The sequence below is a fragment of the Elaeis guineensis genome, chromosome 2 (assembly GCF_000442705.2).
Source record: "Elaeis guineensis isolate ETL-2024a chromosome 2, EG11, whole genome shotgun sequence".
In the NCBI taxonomy this organism is placed as follows: domain Eukaryota; kingdom Viridiplantae; phylum Streptophyta; class Magnoliopsida; order Arecales; family Arecaceae; genus Elaeis; species Elaeis guineensis.
This window is the reverse complement of record NC_025994.2, coordinates 91,637,528-91,650,804: the sequence shown is the minus strand read 5'-3', so window position 1 is coordinate 91,650,804 and position 13,277 is coordinate 91,637,528. Positions and strand designations below refer to the sequence as shown.

Genomic DNA, 13,277 nt, shown 5'->3' with positions numbered 1-13,277 from the left:
ATCTATATTTTTGATTACGTATAAATTTTAATTACAAAAATATAATAATATCCTGCTTTAATTACATTATTTAATTTGTATACATGAATTTTAATTTAGTTATTTAAGACTATAATATTTTTTTCTTTTAATTTAATAATATTTGTAGATTTTTTTTGATCCATGTAGTATTTATAGATGATAAGTTGATGCTTATATGGATAGCTTAACTTGCTAACATACTTTTTCTTAATTTCTGCTTTCATATATATATATATATATATATATATATATATATATATATATATATATATATATATATTAGATTTGGAGACATTCCACCCTATCGGTAATTTGGAATAATTAGATAAAATAAGGCTTCTAAATAAAATATGAGCGCATCAAGTAATTAGGTCTCTCCAATTTTTATTTTTAATCTGAGTTTGAAATGACTGATTATCCCGAATTTACAAGTGGATGTCAAGGGCAAGCCCTTCACTTATCTCGGCGTTTCTGTTTCTCCTAAAAGAATTGTTAAAAGAGATGCCTTTGAACTGGTTGACAGAATTCGTTGGAAGATGGCCACGTAGAGCCATTTGTTTGTTCACTGTTCCAGTATGGGCATCCATGGGACGCGTGCCCACGAGCTTTGGAATTAGCCCGAATTCAAACCCAAACATTTCAGGACTTAAAAAACACAACCCGGATCTGGACTGATAAACACACAGCATTATAAAGACTTTCGCCTGCACCAGGAATTAAATACATGCTCCAAGTCTAAATCCAAATGATAACTCAATCTTTTGTCCATACGGATGCAATCTACCAATGGAAATTAATAGGATAATAACAAAGAGATCAGTTCTTAGCCTTTCCATTTATTATGAAGGGATAAATCATAAGCAAGCATACATAGTTCTACATTTCAACAAGACAACAACAAACAGGGCTTGGAGATAGCATCTCCATTATTCATTATAATGCGACGATATTTAAGTAGAGATCCATAGCTGATCTAGAATAACTAGGCCGAAGTGGGCTTCAAGTAGAACCCAAGAGCATCAAGCCATTGACCTGCACGTCCGAAGAAGCCGACAACTTTCCCAGCTTTCACAGGAAGGGAGAAAGCAGTTCCTTTCTCCGGACCGTATGGCCCATAGGTGCCCGTGGTGGTCACAAATGTAAGCGACATTATGACGATCTTACCATAATAATTGTCATAGTGGCCATATATAGCCTTGAGGTTATTGTTGGTTCCAAGATCAATCTACAAAACAAAAAGAAAAATTTAAGGTCAAACCTATATATATATATATATATATATATATATATATATATATATATATATATATATATATATATATATATATATATCGCATTTTCTATATTAATGTCATGATATTTTCTTGCAAATATTTTGATGAAAAAGAAGGTTTCCTTGCCTTAGATTTCTTTCCTTGGATCCCAAAATAACTTGATCTAAAAGAAATAACAACGATGATAATGATGATGGCATTAATAATAATAATAATAATAATAATAATAATAATAATAATAATAATAATAATAATAACAACAACAACAACAACAACAATGATGATGATGATAATGACATTTGTAAAACATTCAGATGCCATGATGAACATAAAGCTAGTGCGAACAAAAACATTATCATTTTGGGTCCAAGAATATTGAGCTACACATGCGTGGCCACCAGATGTTGGATTTTGAGTTCATCTTGGTAAAGCCTATAATAATCATATATGTTGCCGAAGCAGGTTTTATTGCAGCCAGAGAAACCATCCATATATTGACTATCTTTAGTCCAATGCATCATTTAAAAGCATAGACGAGAATACATACTGTGAAGTTTATATATTACAGCTCCAAAAACAACAGAATTCAATCAACCAGTATCACATGCAGTCCTTTTTATTTCCTTCTTCGGAAGGTATATACCGATGTATGTTAATAATTAATTTGAGGGATGCATTTGATGAGATTGTTCGGCCAATTGATTGCTTTCATTACATTTATTTATTTATTTTTGTTAAATCATTGAGATGGATGGTGGCAAGCCTCACTGACATTGACTGCATGCATATCTATAAAGGCCTGCAAATTAATTAACTGTCATAGCGGTTAAATAAGTGTCAAAATAATAGAAAGAACAAATTTTCCTAAAAATATTAAATTAAATTAGAGAAAAAGACCATCCTAAAGTAAGTAGTACCTCTATTGGCTTGCCCCCGGCACCTCCGTACCTAGAGGACCAGCGGGTTGTCTTGCCATCCATATACTGGAAGGTAATTGAATCAACAACATCCCCTACACTGATTTTGATTTTGGTGATCGTCCAAGCATTCTCAAACGACCATGCAGTCCCACCAGATCCACCCCATGGCCCTACTGCAACAGGAGACTGTAACAGCAGACATATTAGCTTTAGTTGAAAATAATATATAAAAAAACTATGGATGATGAAATTAGTTAGTCGCACACTAAGGTCATGAACCCACCATTGAGAAGTTGTGCTAACAAATGGTTTCTATCAATGGACGAGCGAATGAAGGGATAATAGGTAATTATAGAGTCATGGACGTGCATGCATAACAGGAGGATAGCAGTAATGGTGAAAACGGGAGTATGAACCGGCCAATTAATAAAGCACATCTAGCCATGGGAGCACACAGAAGTCGGTATTTTTTTTCTTCTAGAGAAATTATCAGATAGACTAGGTTCATTATAGATCCAAGGTGAAGTTACTCTCACAACTATTTCATCTTAGGGTCAAATGAATCTATCTAGAATGATTTTACCTTAAGTTCATGCATGATGAATTTGATCCATCTAATAATTTTTTTGTCAAATTGAGGCACTTTGCACATCAATGTATGAGCTATCAATAAATTTTTTAAGCAACTCCACCCTATATATACTAGAAAGCTATTCACAATATATGAGCAATCATGAGCTAGAGGACTGCATCCATTATAAAAGAGCAAAAAACCACTTTTTCTTTGGGAAGAGCTAAAATGACCCCTTTTCTCTCAAAAAAATAATTATACAAAAAAAATCTATACTATTTGGGAGTTTTCAGTGTTGTTCCGATCTTCAATTTCGATCAGGTCATGCAACTTTTAAACTCATTGACTTTAGATTCTGAACATGGATTTTATCCGACTACTATGATGGAATTGTCATATCATGTCACCTTCTACATCATCTGTTTCTACCACATAAGCAAGTTAATTACTTGATATTATGTGATAATTCCATCATGACAGCTATATGGAATTCACAATCAGGATACCAATTAAATAAAATTAAAAGTTGGATGATCTGATAGTACTAAATTAAAGTTCAGAAAAAAATTAAAAATCTCCAAATATATAGATGAAGATTTTTTGTATAATTAATTTAAAAATAAATTCAAGTTTATATAAAACTCCATCTTTCTAGAGCAATATAGCATCAACCATATGTACAATTTAATTGCTAATAATTAATTAAATCTATATATCTCTCGGTTGCTTTGGATATTTGTCTAAGTTAAACTACAACTTTGAACGTTGTCAAATTTGTCAACTTGGATGAGGCTTTAAGAAAATAATTTGATCAAATATACTATGTTGAGCACTACTAGTTAGCTGACAATTAGTTTACCTCAATAGGTGTTTTCATGTAGACCCCAATTGCATCAAGTTGGTCACCTGAGCGCCCAAAGAAGCCGCTGATCAAACCTGTACCTTTCGGAATAAAAAATTGAGTTCCTTTCTTTTGGCCATAAGGGCCATACTCGTGAATGGTGGTAACAAAAGTGAGTGAGTATATCATTGTCTTTCCTACATATGGACCGTAATAGCCCTTCATGGAGATAATGAACTCAGCTGGTCCAAGTTCAATCTATAAAAGAAATAATAATGATGATTATAATGATGATGATAATAGTAGTAATAATAATGAAATCAGTAAAACTTTCACATGCCATGATGAACATAAAGCTCATGTAAACAAAAACGCCATCATTTTTGGGTCTAAGAATATTTATCCATGCATTTATGGCCATCAGGTATTGGATTCTCTGGAGTTCCACCATGTGAAGTCTGATATTTTAATTATATGCGCTGCCAATGCAGGTTTAATTTGTTGCAGTCAGAGCTATTACCTACATATTGATTATCCTCAGTGCAATGCATCATTTAAAAGTATAAACAAAAATATATAATATTCAGTTCATGAATTACTACTGCTCAGAAAACAGCAATGCTCACTCAACTAATATCACCATCAAAATTGTAGGCAAAATCCCCTGGTTGTTCTTCCTGTCTTCCACAAGGTATACACCAATGTTCATTGATAAGTAATTTAAAAGACGAATTTAATAAGATTGTTCGACCAAGTGATTGCTTTCATTATATACATACATATATTATTGTTACTATTATTATTATTATTTTGTTAGATAATTGATATACGGTGGCAAGCCTTGCTAACATTGATCGCTATATCTGTTACAGGCCTGCAAATTAATTAACAGGCACAGTTGTTAAACGAGTGTCAACACAATAGAAAGAAACTAATTTCCCCTAAAAAATAAAATTAAATCAGATGGAAAAGACCATCTTAGAGTAAGTAGTACCTCTGTAGGCTTGCCCCCGACACCCCCGTACCTAGGGGACCAGCGGGCTGTCTTACCATCCATATACTGGAAGGTAATTGAATCAACGATATCTCCTACGTTAATTTTGATTTTGGTGATTGCCTGAGCATTCGCAAATGACCATGCAGTCCCACCAGATCCTCCCCACGGCCCCAACACATTAGCACCATCCACTTTGCTAGCCTGTAATAGTAGACCACATATTAGCTTTCATATAAAATGAATTACTGTTGATGAAATTAGGTCCACCCTAAGATCCTGGACCTCACCATTGAGAAGCTGCGCAAACTACTAGTTTCTGTTGCCGCTAGTCTTTTGGCATATCCTGAGGTCCTCTTTGAGCCTCCTATTTATGGATAGGGATGGAGATGCCGTAAGAAGAAAGAAGAATCAGATCATTGTTCCTTATCTTATCGGACATTACTTTCTACAAAGCGAAATATATTTGTTACCTCCTATTTTATTTTGCGAGCTATGTTTATTGTCAATCCTATTTGGCAAGATATATTTGTCATCTCTTTTTTTTTTTTTTTTTGACGAAATATGTTTGTTATCTCTCGTCTTATCTATTGTTGGTATTTTAAAAAAAATTGAAAACTCAAAATTCTCGCTAATCAATTCCAACCAAACTCCAGGGCCTTGAGTTATCTCGTCCCGCATTGGATCGAGGAAAAATTAAGAAAGGATTTATATTGAAAACACTTTTTTTGGGTTTTGTGAAGTTCCATACGCGCGCACGACCTGGCTCGGCTTGGCCAGCACGCGTGCGATTGCATTGTGGCCGAGCATTCATTTTATTTTATTTATTTATTTATTTTAGTAATTATTACAATTTTTTCTTATTTAATTCGAGATAAATACCGGGTTTTCTATCCGTTGGCTTTAATTATGTGATTAATATTTTTTTAACATTTTCAGACAGTAAAGGACTATCTCAATTTCGCGAACTCGTATCTTTTCTTGAGCTCAAAGAAGATGCAGCTAATTGAATGCATGGGTGGTTTTTATAACAATCAGTTAAGACGATAGTTTTGGAGAAATTTGGTGAGCAAAAAAAAAAAAAAAAACAAAAACATTATTCGCAGTCGCATTCAACATGTGAAATACCCATCGAATTCGATACCCACGGCAAGATCGCACTGAAAAAAGAACCCGATCTTCCAGATTGCTTTTCTTGCATTGACGATGGAAATAAAAAGAAGTAACTTTCTTTCCCCGGCACACTAAGAAGTATTAATTCGAGCGAGTGCCCTTTCTGGAAAGTTCGGCAAAGTAGACAGACAAAAACATCAAAAAAACATACCTTTTCCTATCCTTTCTTCAATCTTTTCGAACATGGAAGCCACCCGCAGGCGCCACCGCCGGCAATGCCTCTCTTTCTTGTTCTTCTTCTCCTTCTCCTCTCCCTCACAGTGACTGGAACCCGAACGGGCCAAGCTCCCGGCGGCCATAGGAGACGCGCCGGCGACCGTCGATATCCAGCTGAGGGCCGCCGCTGCCCCGCGTGGGAGACGGAAACTCGGGGATGACTCCCGGAACGATGAACGAAATGGTGGCCAGAGGCGAAGAAGAGAATCGGGTGGGGTCGGTGGAAGCAAGACAGCTTTTACCTTTAATAATAATAATAAAAAAAAAAAGGTAGGGACTGGATATACCACGAACCCTGACGGCGGATGAGATGCGGTAGGGCCTTCCATCCCATTAAAAGGTGTCCGCTCGCCTATTCTTATTATTGGAAGGATTAAATTTAATTAAAAAAAAAATATTTAATTAAAAGATCAGAAATTTATTCCGTAGCATATTCTTAGTTATTCTTTGGCATATTCTTGTTATTCCCTATCTGTATTTGGGTCTACATATTTGTATTTATAGGTCTTTGTACACACTTTTGATTAAGTGAGAAGAAAAATAAAAATAAATCTCTCCTTCTCTTTTTCATCATGGTATCAGAGCATCCGGGTTCTGATCCATTCTTTTTTCCTTCCCCTTCTTAAAAAAAAAAAAGGAGAAAAAAAAATTCCTTTTCCCTCCGCCCACCTCTGCCCTCTTCTTCATTATTTTTTTTTTCCTCTCTTCACAGCAAACTTCCGGCCGAAACCCCAGTTTCCACTGCGAAGTCATTGTTCAGCCATTGCTCGACGTCACCATTCTTCCCGGTCGCCACCACAGCCATCGCAGTCCTTCTTCCCGGTCGCCACCGCAGCCATCGCAGCCATCGAGCCACTTCTTCCCGTCGAGCCCCTTCTTCCCGGTCGAAGCCCTCTTTTTCTTCCCGGCCGAAACCCCTTCGCCGGCATCCACCGAGTCCATCCGAGCCTCTTCTTCCCGGCCGAAGTCCTTTCAAAGCTTCTGCATCCACCGAGTCCATCCGCAGCCATCGCCACTGCAAACCTCTTCTTCCCGGCCGAAACCCCTTCCTCCACCTCCCGGCCAAACTCTTCCTCTTCCTCCTCCTCGTCTCCCACCTCTGCTTTGGCGTGCCCGGCCCCCCTTCCTTCCCGGCCGAAACCCCTTCTCCACCACCCGACCGAAACCTCTCTGCTTTGGCGTGCCCGGCGTTGTGGCAACCTCTGCTGCTTCCAAACCCGGCGTTGTGGCGACCTCTGCGGCCTCCAACCTCTCCTCCTCTTCTTCCTCCTCCAGCCCCCGAAGGCGTCGCCGGTGACGGCAGCAATCCCGTGCTTCACGGGATACATAATCGGTAAAAGCCACATTTACCACAGCTTCCTTTTTTAATCCTTTATTCTATTTCATTTACAAAAAAAAAAAAAGAAAAAAAAATGGAGAACTTTTATGCCTAGATACTTAAGAAGCCTGTATCTACAGTATGTCCGGTGATTCGTGTGTCTGGTGATTCATTGATAGTGTGTCAGTGAGGTTATTATTTTGTTTATATGGCCAATCCAATTACTATTCAAGATCTTGAAGGTCTGCTGGATCGGCTTATTACAGTTGCCACTCGATCAGGGGGTTCGTCAAGAGATAGTGGATTGCTGAATGCTCTTCAAGTGGCTGTAAAACTTGATGGCCCAACGACATATTTATAATGGGAGAGGAGCACTCGTCTACTTGTACAAGGGCGAGGCTTGGAGGGATATCTCACCGGCACAAAGAAGAAACCTGATAATAATGAGCAGGATATGGCCCAATGGAGAATGGAGAACTCTGTTGTTCTAGCATTTCTTCTAAATACCATGACATCAAATGTGGCAAGAAGTGTGCAACTGCTGGAGACTGCACAGGAAGTCTGGGAGACGGTGGCCCAAATGTTCTCACAGAAACAGAATTCTGCTCAAGCATTTGAGATCCGTTCTCAATTACGTCAGCTTCGTCAGGGAGATTTATCTATTACTGAATATGCCACCGAGTTGAAACGTCTTTGGTCCGAAGCTGATCATTATAGAACTTTTGCTCTACAATGCTCCATCGATGTTGATGGATTTCAGAAATATTTAGAAGAAGAACGGGTCCAGGACTTTCTATATGGTCTGAATCCGGAATATGAATCTGTCAGAGTTCAGCTCCTCGCCAGAGATATTTTACCTAGTTTAGGTCAAGTTTTCTCTACTGTTTTAAGCGAGGAGACACGGCGACGAGTGACTTCTGACTCCAATAGTTCTATAAGATCAGCCCTTACCGTACAGCCACAGCAAGTAGGTGAGAAGGTATGTTTTCATTGTAAAAAGCCTGGGCACACTAAGGCATTTTGCTGGGATCTCCATGGCCGCCCAAATCAGCCTGGGCGTGGTAGTCGAGGCCGTGGTGGTCGTCGTAGTGGTGGCAGAACTGGAGGACAGAATCATGTTCGTGGATCTGCTCCCAAGCCAATCTCTCTGAAGAGATCGTGGGTGCTATACACAGCTTATCTACAGAGGAGTATCAGACCTTCCGACGAATGATGGAAAAGTATGAATCATCTTCTAACACCACACCTTCTACTCTGGAACAGTCTAGCCACCAGGACGAATATCGTGATTTTTCCCTTTTTGCACACTCAGGTACTTCATATAAGTCACATGCATTTACTTGTGAGACATCCAACTCCTGGGTAATAGACTCAGGAGCATCCAGTCATATGACAGGGGTACCTAATAGTTTTATTTCATATTCACCATGTTCAGGACATGACAAGGTCAGAATAGCTGATGGATCTTTTACCTCTATTTCAGGAAAAGGATCCATTGACTGTACTCCTAATTTAAGATTATCATCAGTATTGCATGTTCCATCCTTTCCTATAAATTTACTCTCTATCAGCTCTGTTACTAGAGATTTGAATTGCTCTGTCACTTTTTGGCCTTCACATTGTCTATTTCAGGAGCAGAAAATGGGGAAGATACTTGGGGGTGGTAGAATGCACAATGGACTCTATTATCTATCAACTGATGAGAAAAGTATGAGCTCTTCTTTGACGGGGTATGCATTGTCTGCTGAAAGTGCCACTTCAGAACTTATGTTACATCATCGTAGGCTAGGTCACATTCTTTTTTCTATTCTTAGTCGTTTATTTCCATCTTTATCAACTAAATGCAATAAAAATTTGTTAGTTTGTGATCATTGTGAATTGGCTAAACACACCAGAACAGTATTTCCTATATCTGGAATTAGAAGTTCTCAACCTTTTACTTTAATTCACTCTGATGTATGGGGACCATGTAGTATCAATAATCTCAAGGGCCATAGGTGGTTTGTTACCTTCATTGATTGTTTTAGTCGAGTAACTTGGGTCTATTTATTGAAGAAAAAAACGGGAGTTTTAAACTGTTTTAAAGAGTTTCATAAATTTGTAGGGACCCAGTTTGGTGTTGAAATTAAAATTTTACGTTCTGACAATGGCACAGAATATATTAATCAGGAGTTTCGTGCGTATCTTCAAACTCACAGAATTCTTCATCAAACCACTTGTGTTGATACTCCTGCTCAAAATGGAGTTGCCGAAAGAAAAAATCGGCACCTATTGGAAGTAGCCCGATCTTTACTTTTTACCATGCAAGTCCCTAAATTCTTGTGGGGTGAGGCTGTCTTGACCGCGGCTTACTTGATCAATCGTATGCCTCTAAGAACTCTCGGGTTTAAGTCCCCCATACAATGTTTGAAAGGGTCTACTGATTATGTAGTCATTCCTAGGGTCTTTGGATGTGTTTGTTTTGCTCGTGATCATAGACCTTCAGTAGGAAAACTAGATCCACGAGCATTAAAATATGTCTTTGTCGGTTACCCTGCTACTCAAAAGGGATACAAGTGCTATTATCCTCCTGAGCGACGAATGCTTGTTACTATGGATGTTACTTTTCGAGAAACTGAAGCTTATTATGGAAGTCGTCTATCTGATAATAAGACACCAGAATTATTTCTTCCGGGTGACTTTCTATACACACCAAATTCTGATGCTCAGGGGGAGTATCCTAGTATTGAGAATGATGTTCAGAGGGAGCCTAGTATTGAGAAAGAAGAAGAGACCAGTGTGCATTCACCACCAATTGCCCAGGTATCTCCACCGCTTGAAGCTTCTTCTCTAGAGTCTCCTAATGGTAACAATATTTCTACTACTTCTTCCATTTCTAATCTTAATATTCCTATTGCAAAATAGAAGGGTACTCGCTCAATTGTTCCTCCTGCTCGTTACCGTTATGATATCACTAATTATGTTTCATATAAGAATGTGTCTCCATCTTATCAAAGTTTTATAGCTGCATTAGACTCTGTCTGTATTCCTAGTACCTGGCAAAAGGCTATGGCAGAACCTAAGTGGAAGGAAGCAATGTTAGAAGAGATGACTGCTTTATCCAAAAATCAGACGTGGGATCTGGTCACTCTGCCAGCTGGTAAGCATCCTGTAGGGTGTAAATGGGTGTACACTATAAAGCAGACTCCAGAAGGCAAGGTGGAAAGATACAAAGCTCGGCTAGTAGCAAAGGGATACATTCAAATATATGGTGTAGACTATGATGAAACCTTTGCTCCAGTGGCCAAGATGAACTCTGTTCGAACACTTATATCATGTGCTGCTAATTTTGGTTGGGAATTACATCAGTTAGATGTAAAGAATGTATTTCTTCATGGAAATCTTCAGGAGGAAGTATACATGCAGATACCACCGGGATTTGAGACTAGAGCAACAGTTGGAAAAGTCTGTAAGCTAAAGCGCTCACTTTATGGTCTTAAACAGTCTCCTCGAACCTGGTTTGATCGATTCAGTCGGACTGTAAAAGGAATGGGATATAGACAGAGTAATGCAGATGATACTCTATTCTATAGACATCTCAAGGGAAAGAAAACTATACTCTTGGTTTATGTTGATGATATTGTAATAACAGGAGATGACCATCATGAGATTAAACAACTCAAAGGAAAACTAAAGCAAGCATTTGAAGTAAAAGATCTGGGTCCACTAAGATATTTTTTGGGCATAGAAGTTGGACGATCATCCAAAGGTATTTTTCTGTCACAACGAAAGTATGTACTAGATTTGCTTTCTGAGACTGGGATGTTGGGGTGTAAACCTGTTACTACTCCAATAAATCAGAATCATCGAACAGTGACAGATGGTGGAGCTCCTGTTGATCGAGAAATGTATCAACGGTTAGTTGGAAGGCTGATATATCTTTCACATACAAGACCCGACATAGCCTATGCTGTCAGTGTCATCAGTCAATACATGCATGATCCACGAGAATCACACATGGAGAGAGCTTTCAGAGTATTACGCTATCTGAAAGGATGTCCTGATCGTGGTTTGTTGTTCTCCCAACACAACACATTCCAGGTTGAGGGATTTACTGATGCAGATTGGGCTGGATCATTGGATGATAGGCGATCTACTTCGGGGTATTGTACATATGTAGGGGGTAATTTAGTTACCTGGAGAAGCAAGAAACAGTCAGTGGTGGCTAGATCATCAGCAGAAGCTGAATATAGAGCAATGGCTCTAGGCATATGTGAACTTCTTTGGCTTCAGAAACTGCTTCAGGAATTACAACTTTTAAACAAATTTCCTCTTCGGTTATATTGTGACAACAAAGCAGCGATTGAGATTGTAAGCAATCCGATACAGCATGATCGTACCAAACACATCGAGATTGACCGTCATTTTATCAAAGAAAAGATTAATCAGGGTCAGATCTGTATTACCTATATTCGGTCCTCTGATCAGGTGGCAGACATTCTAACCAAAGGGCTTAGCTCATTGTCCTTTTCTGGATTGACTGACAAGATGGGGCTTCGAGATATCTTCGCCTCATCTTGAGGGGGAGTATTGGAAGGATTAAGCTTAATTGGAAAAAAAATATCTAATTAAAGGATCAGGGATTTATTCCGTAGCATATTCTTGGTTATTCTTTGGCATATTCTTGTTATTCCCTATCTGTATTTAGGTCTACATATTTGTATTTATAGGTCTTTGTACACACTTTTGATTAAGTGAGAAGAAAAATAAAAATAAATCTCTCCTTCTCTTTTTCATCACTTATCTACACTCAACTCAGCTGGAGGATCACACCGCGCGGATTTAACTGGGCCACCAATACTCCTGGCCTTAGCCTAGTTACCAACGTGGCTCAAACTCAGCTTGATTCACACTTAGAAAAATTCTCTGTGCACCTCGGTGATTGGCTCACATACAGATTCGGACAGTATATGAAAAAAAATTTTTTTTTATCGATCTCGTGCCTGAGCCAATCACCATGCACGACGCATACATTCTACACCACGTGGTGTATCAAGAATTTTTCTTCAAACTTAACCTAATATGCACAGGATCAAGCTCAGCCCGACAAGTCACATGCAAGAGTTCAATTTAAATCAGACACGTTCCAATTAGTAACAAATCACTATCAATGATTTATATACAATCATTCATTAGAAACATGATTTCTTGAATATCTAGCATACTTACGTATATGACAAACATTTTTTGGTATTATATTTTATTATAGTTGTGTAGTTTAAATGTACATGCAATATAAGTATGGGGCTGGGCTAGGTAAATCACTGGCCCAAGCTCAATCCAATTCTAAAATTGTGTGATCCAAGCTCTCAGCTCAGCCCAACCCATAAGGTTTAGGCCCCAATCTTCGAGCAGGATCCATCCAAAATTTATTTAATGAGGCAGAGATTATGTACGGATTACAATGTAACAGAAAGGGGAACAGCACTGGAAGGGCTGCCACTAGTTGCAGCATGATTTTAAGCGGAAAAGGAAAGGAAAACAGCCTGAAACCAGGGGTCTGAGGTAAACAAGCCCAAGTAAAAGCAGCAATGATCATGTTAATTATAGGTTGGTGTTCCTTTTGGGAAAGATTGCTACGTCCAATTGAGAAAGAGTGTCTCAAACCTAGAAGGGAGTATTGATGCATTGAGACTTTGACATGCAGCACTCCAGATTTCCAAGGAGAATTGGCAAGTGATGAACAAATGATTGATCGATTCTTCAACTGCATTGCAAAATGCACACTCTACAAGATATTTTCCAATTTTTCTATGGATGACGTCTTTGTTATCAAGCTTTTTTTTTTTTTTTTTTCCAGACAAAGCTAAATAAAGCATTTGATTTTCTGCAGCACATACATGCTCCAAAGATATTGAATTTGCAAATGCACAGCTGATAGCTGCCCTCACAATGAAATGATACAAAGAA

General features: G+C 38.4%; 2 protein-coding genes across 2 annotated transcripts; one reads left to right on the top strand and one right to left on the bottom strand.

Annotated features, from left to right (window-relative positions):
• Nucleotides 1–903: 903 nt before the first annotated feature.
• On the bottom strand, nt 904–4,990 carry LOC140855710 (mannose/glucose-specific lectin-like). Its single transcript, XM_073252174.1, has 5 exons — nt 4,912–4,990; nt 4,622–4,825; nt 3,646–3,885; nt 2,213–2,401; nt 904–1,246 (listed from the first exon to the last, which is right to left on the bottom strand). The coding sequence occupies exons 1-5, from the start codon at nt 4,912–4,914 to the stop codon at nt 1,004–1,006; spliced, it is 879 nt and encodes a 292-aa protein (XP_073108275.1). The 5' UTR covers nt 4,915–4,990; the 3' UTR covers nt 904–1,003.
• A 2,792-nt stretch (nt 4,991–7,782) lies between these two features.
• On the top strand, nt 7,783–8,541 carry LOC140855306 (uncharacterized). The gene has a single exon (XM_073251180.1). It carries the CDS (start codon nt 7,783–7,785, stop codon nt 8,539–8,541), a length of 759 nt encoding a protein of 252 aa, XP_073107281.1.
• Nucleotides 8,542–13,277: the final 4,736 nt, after the last annotated feature.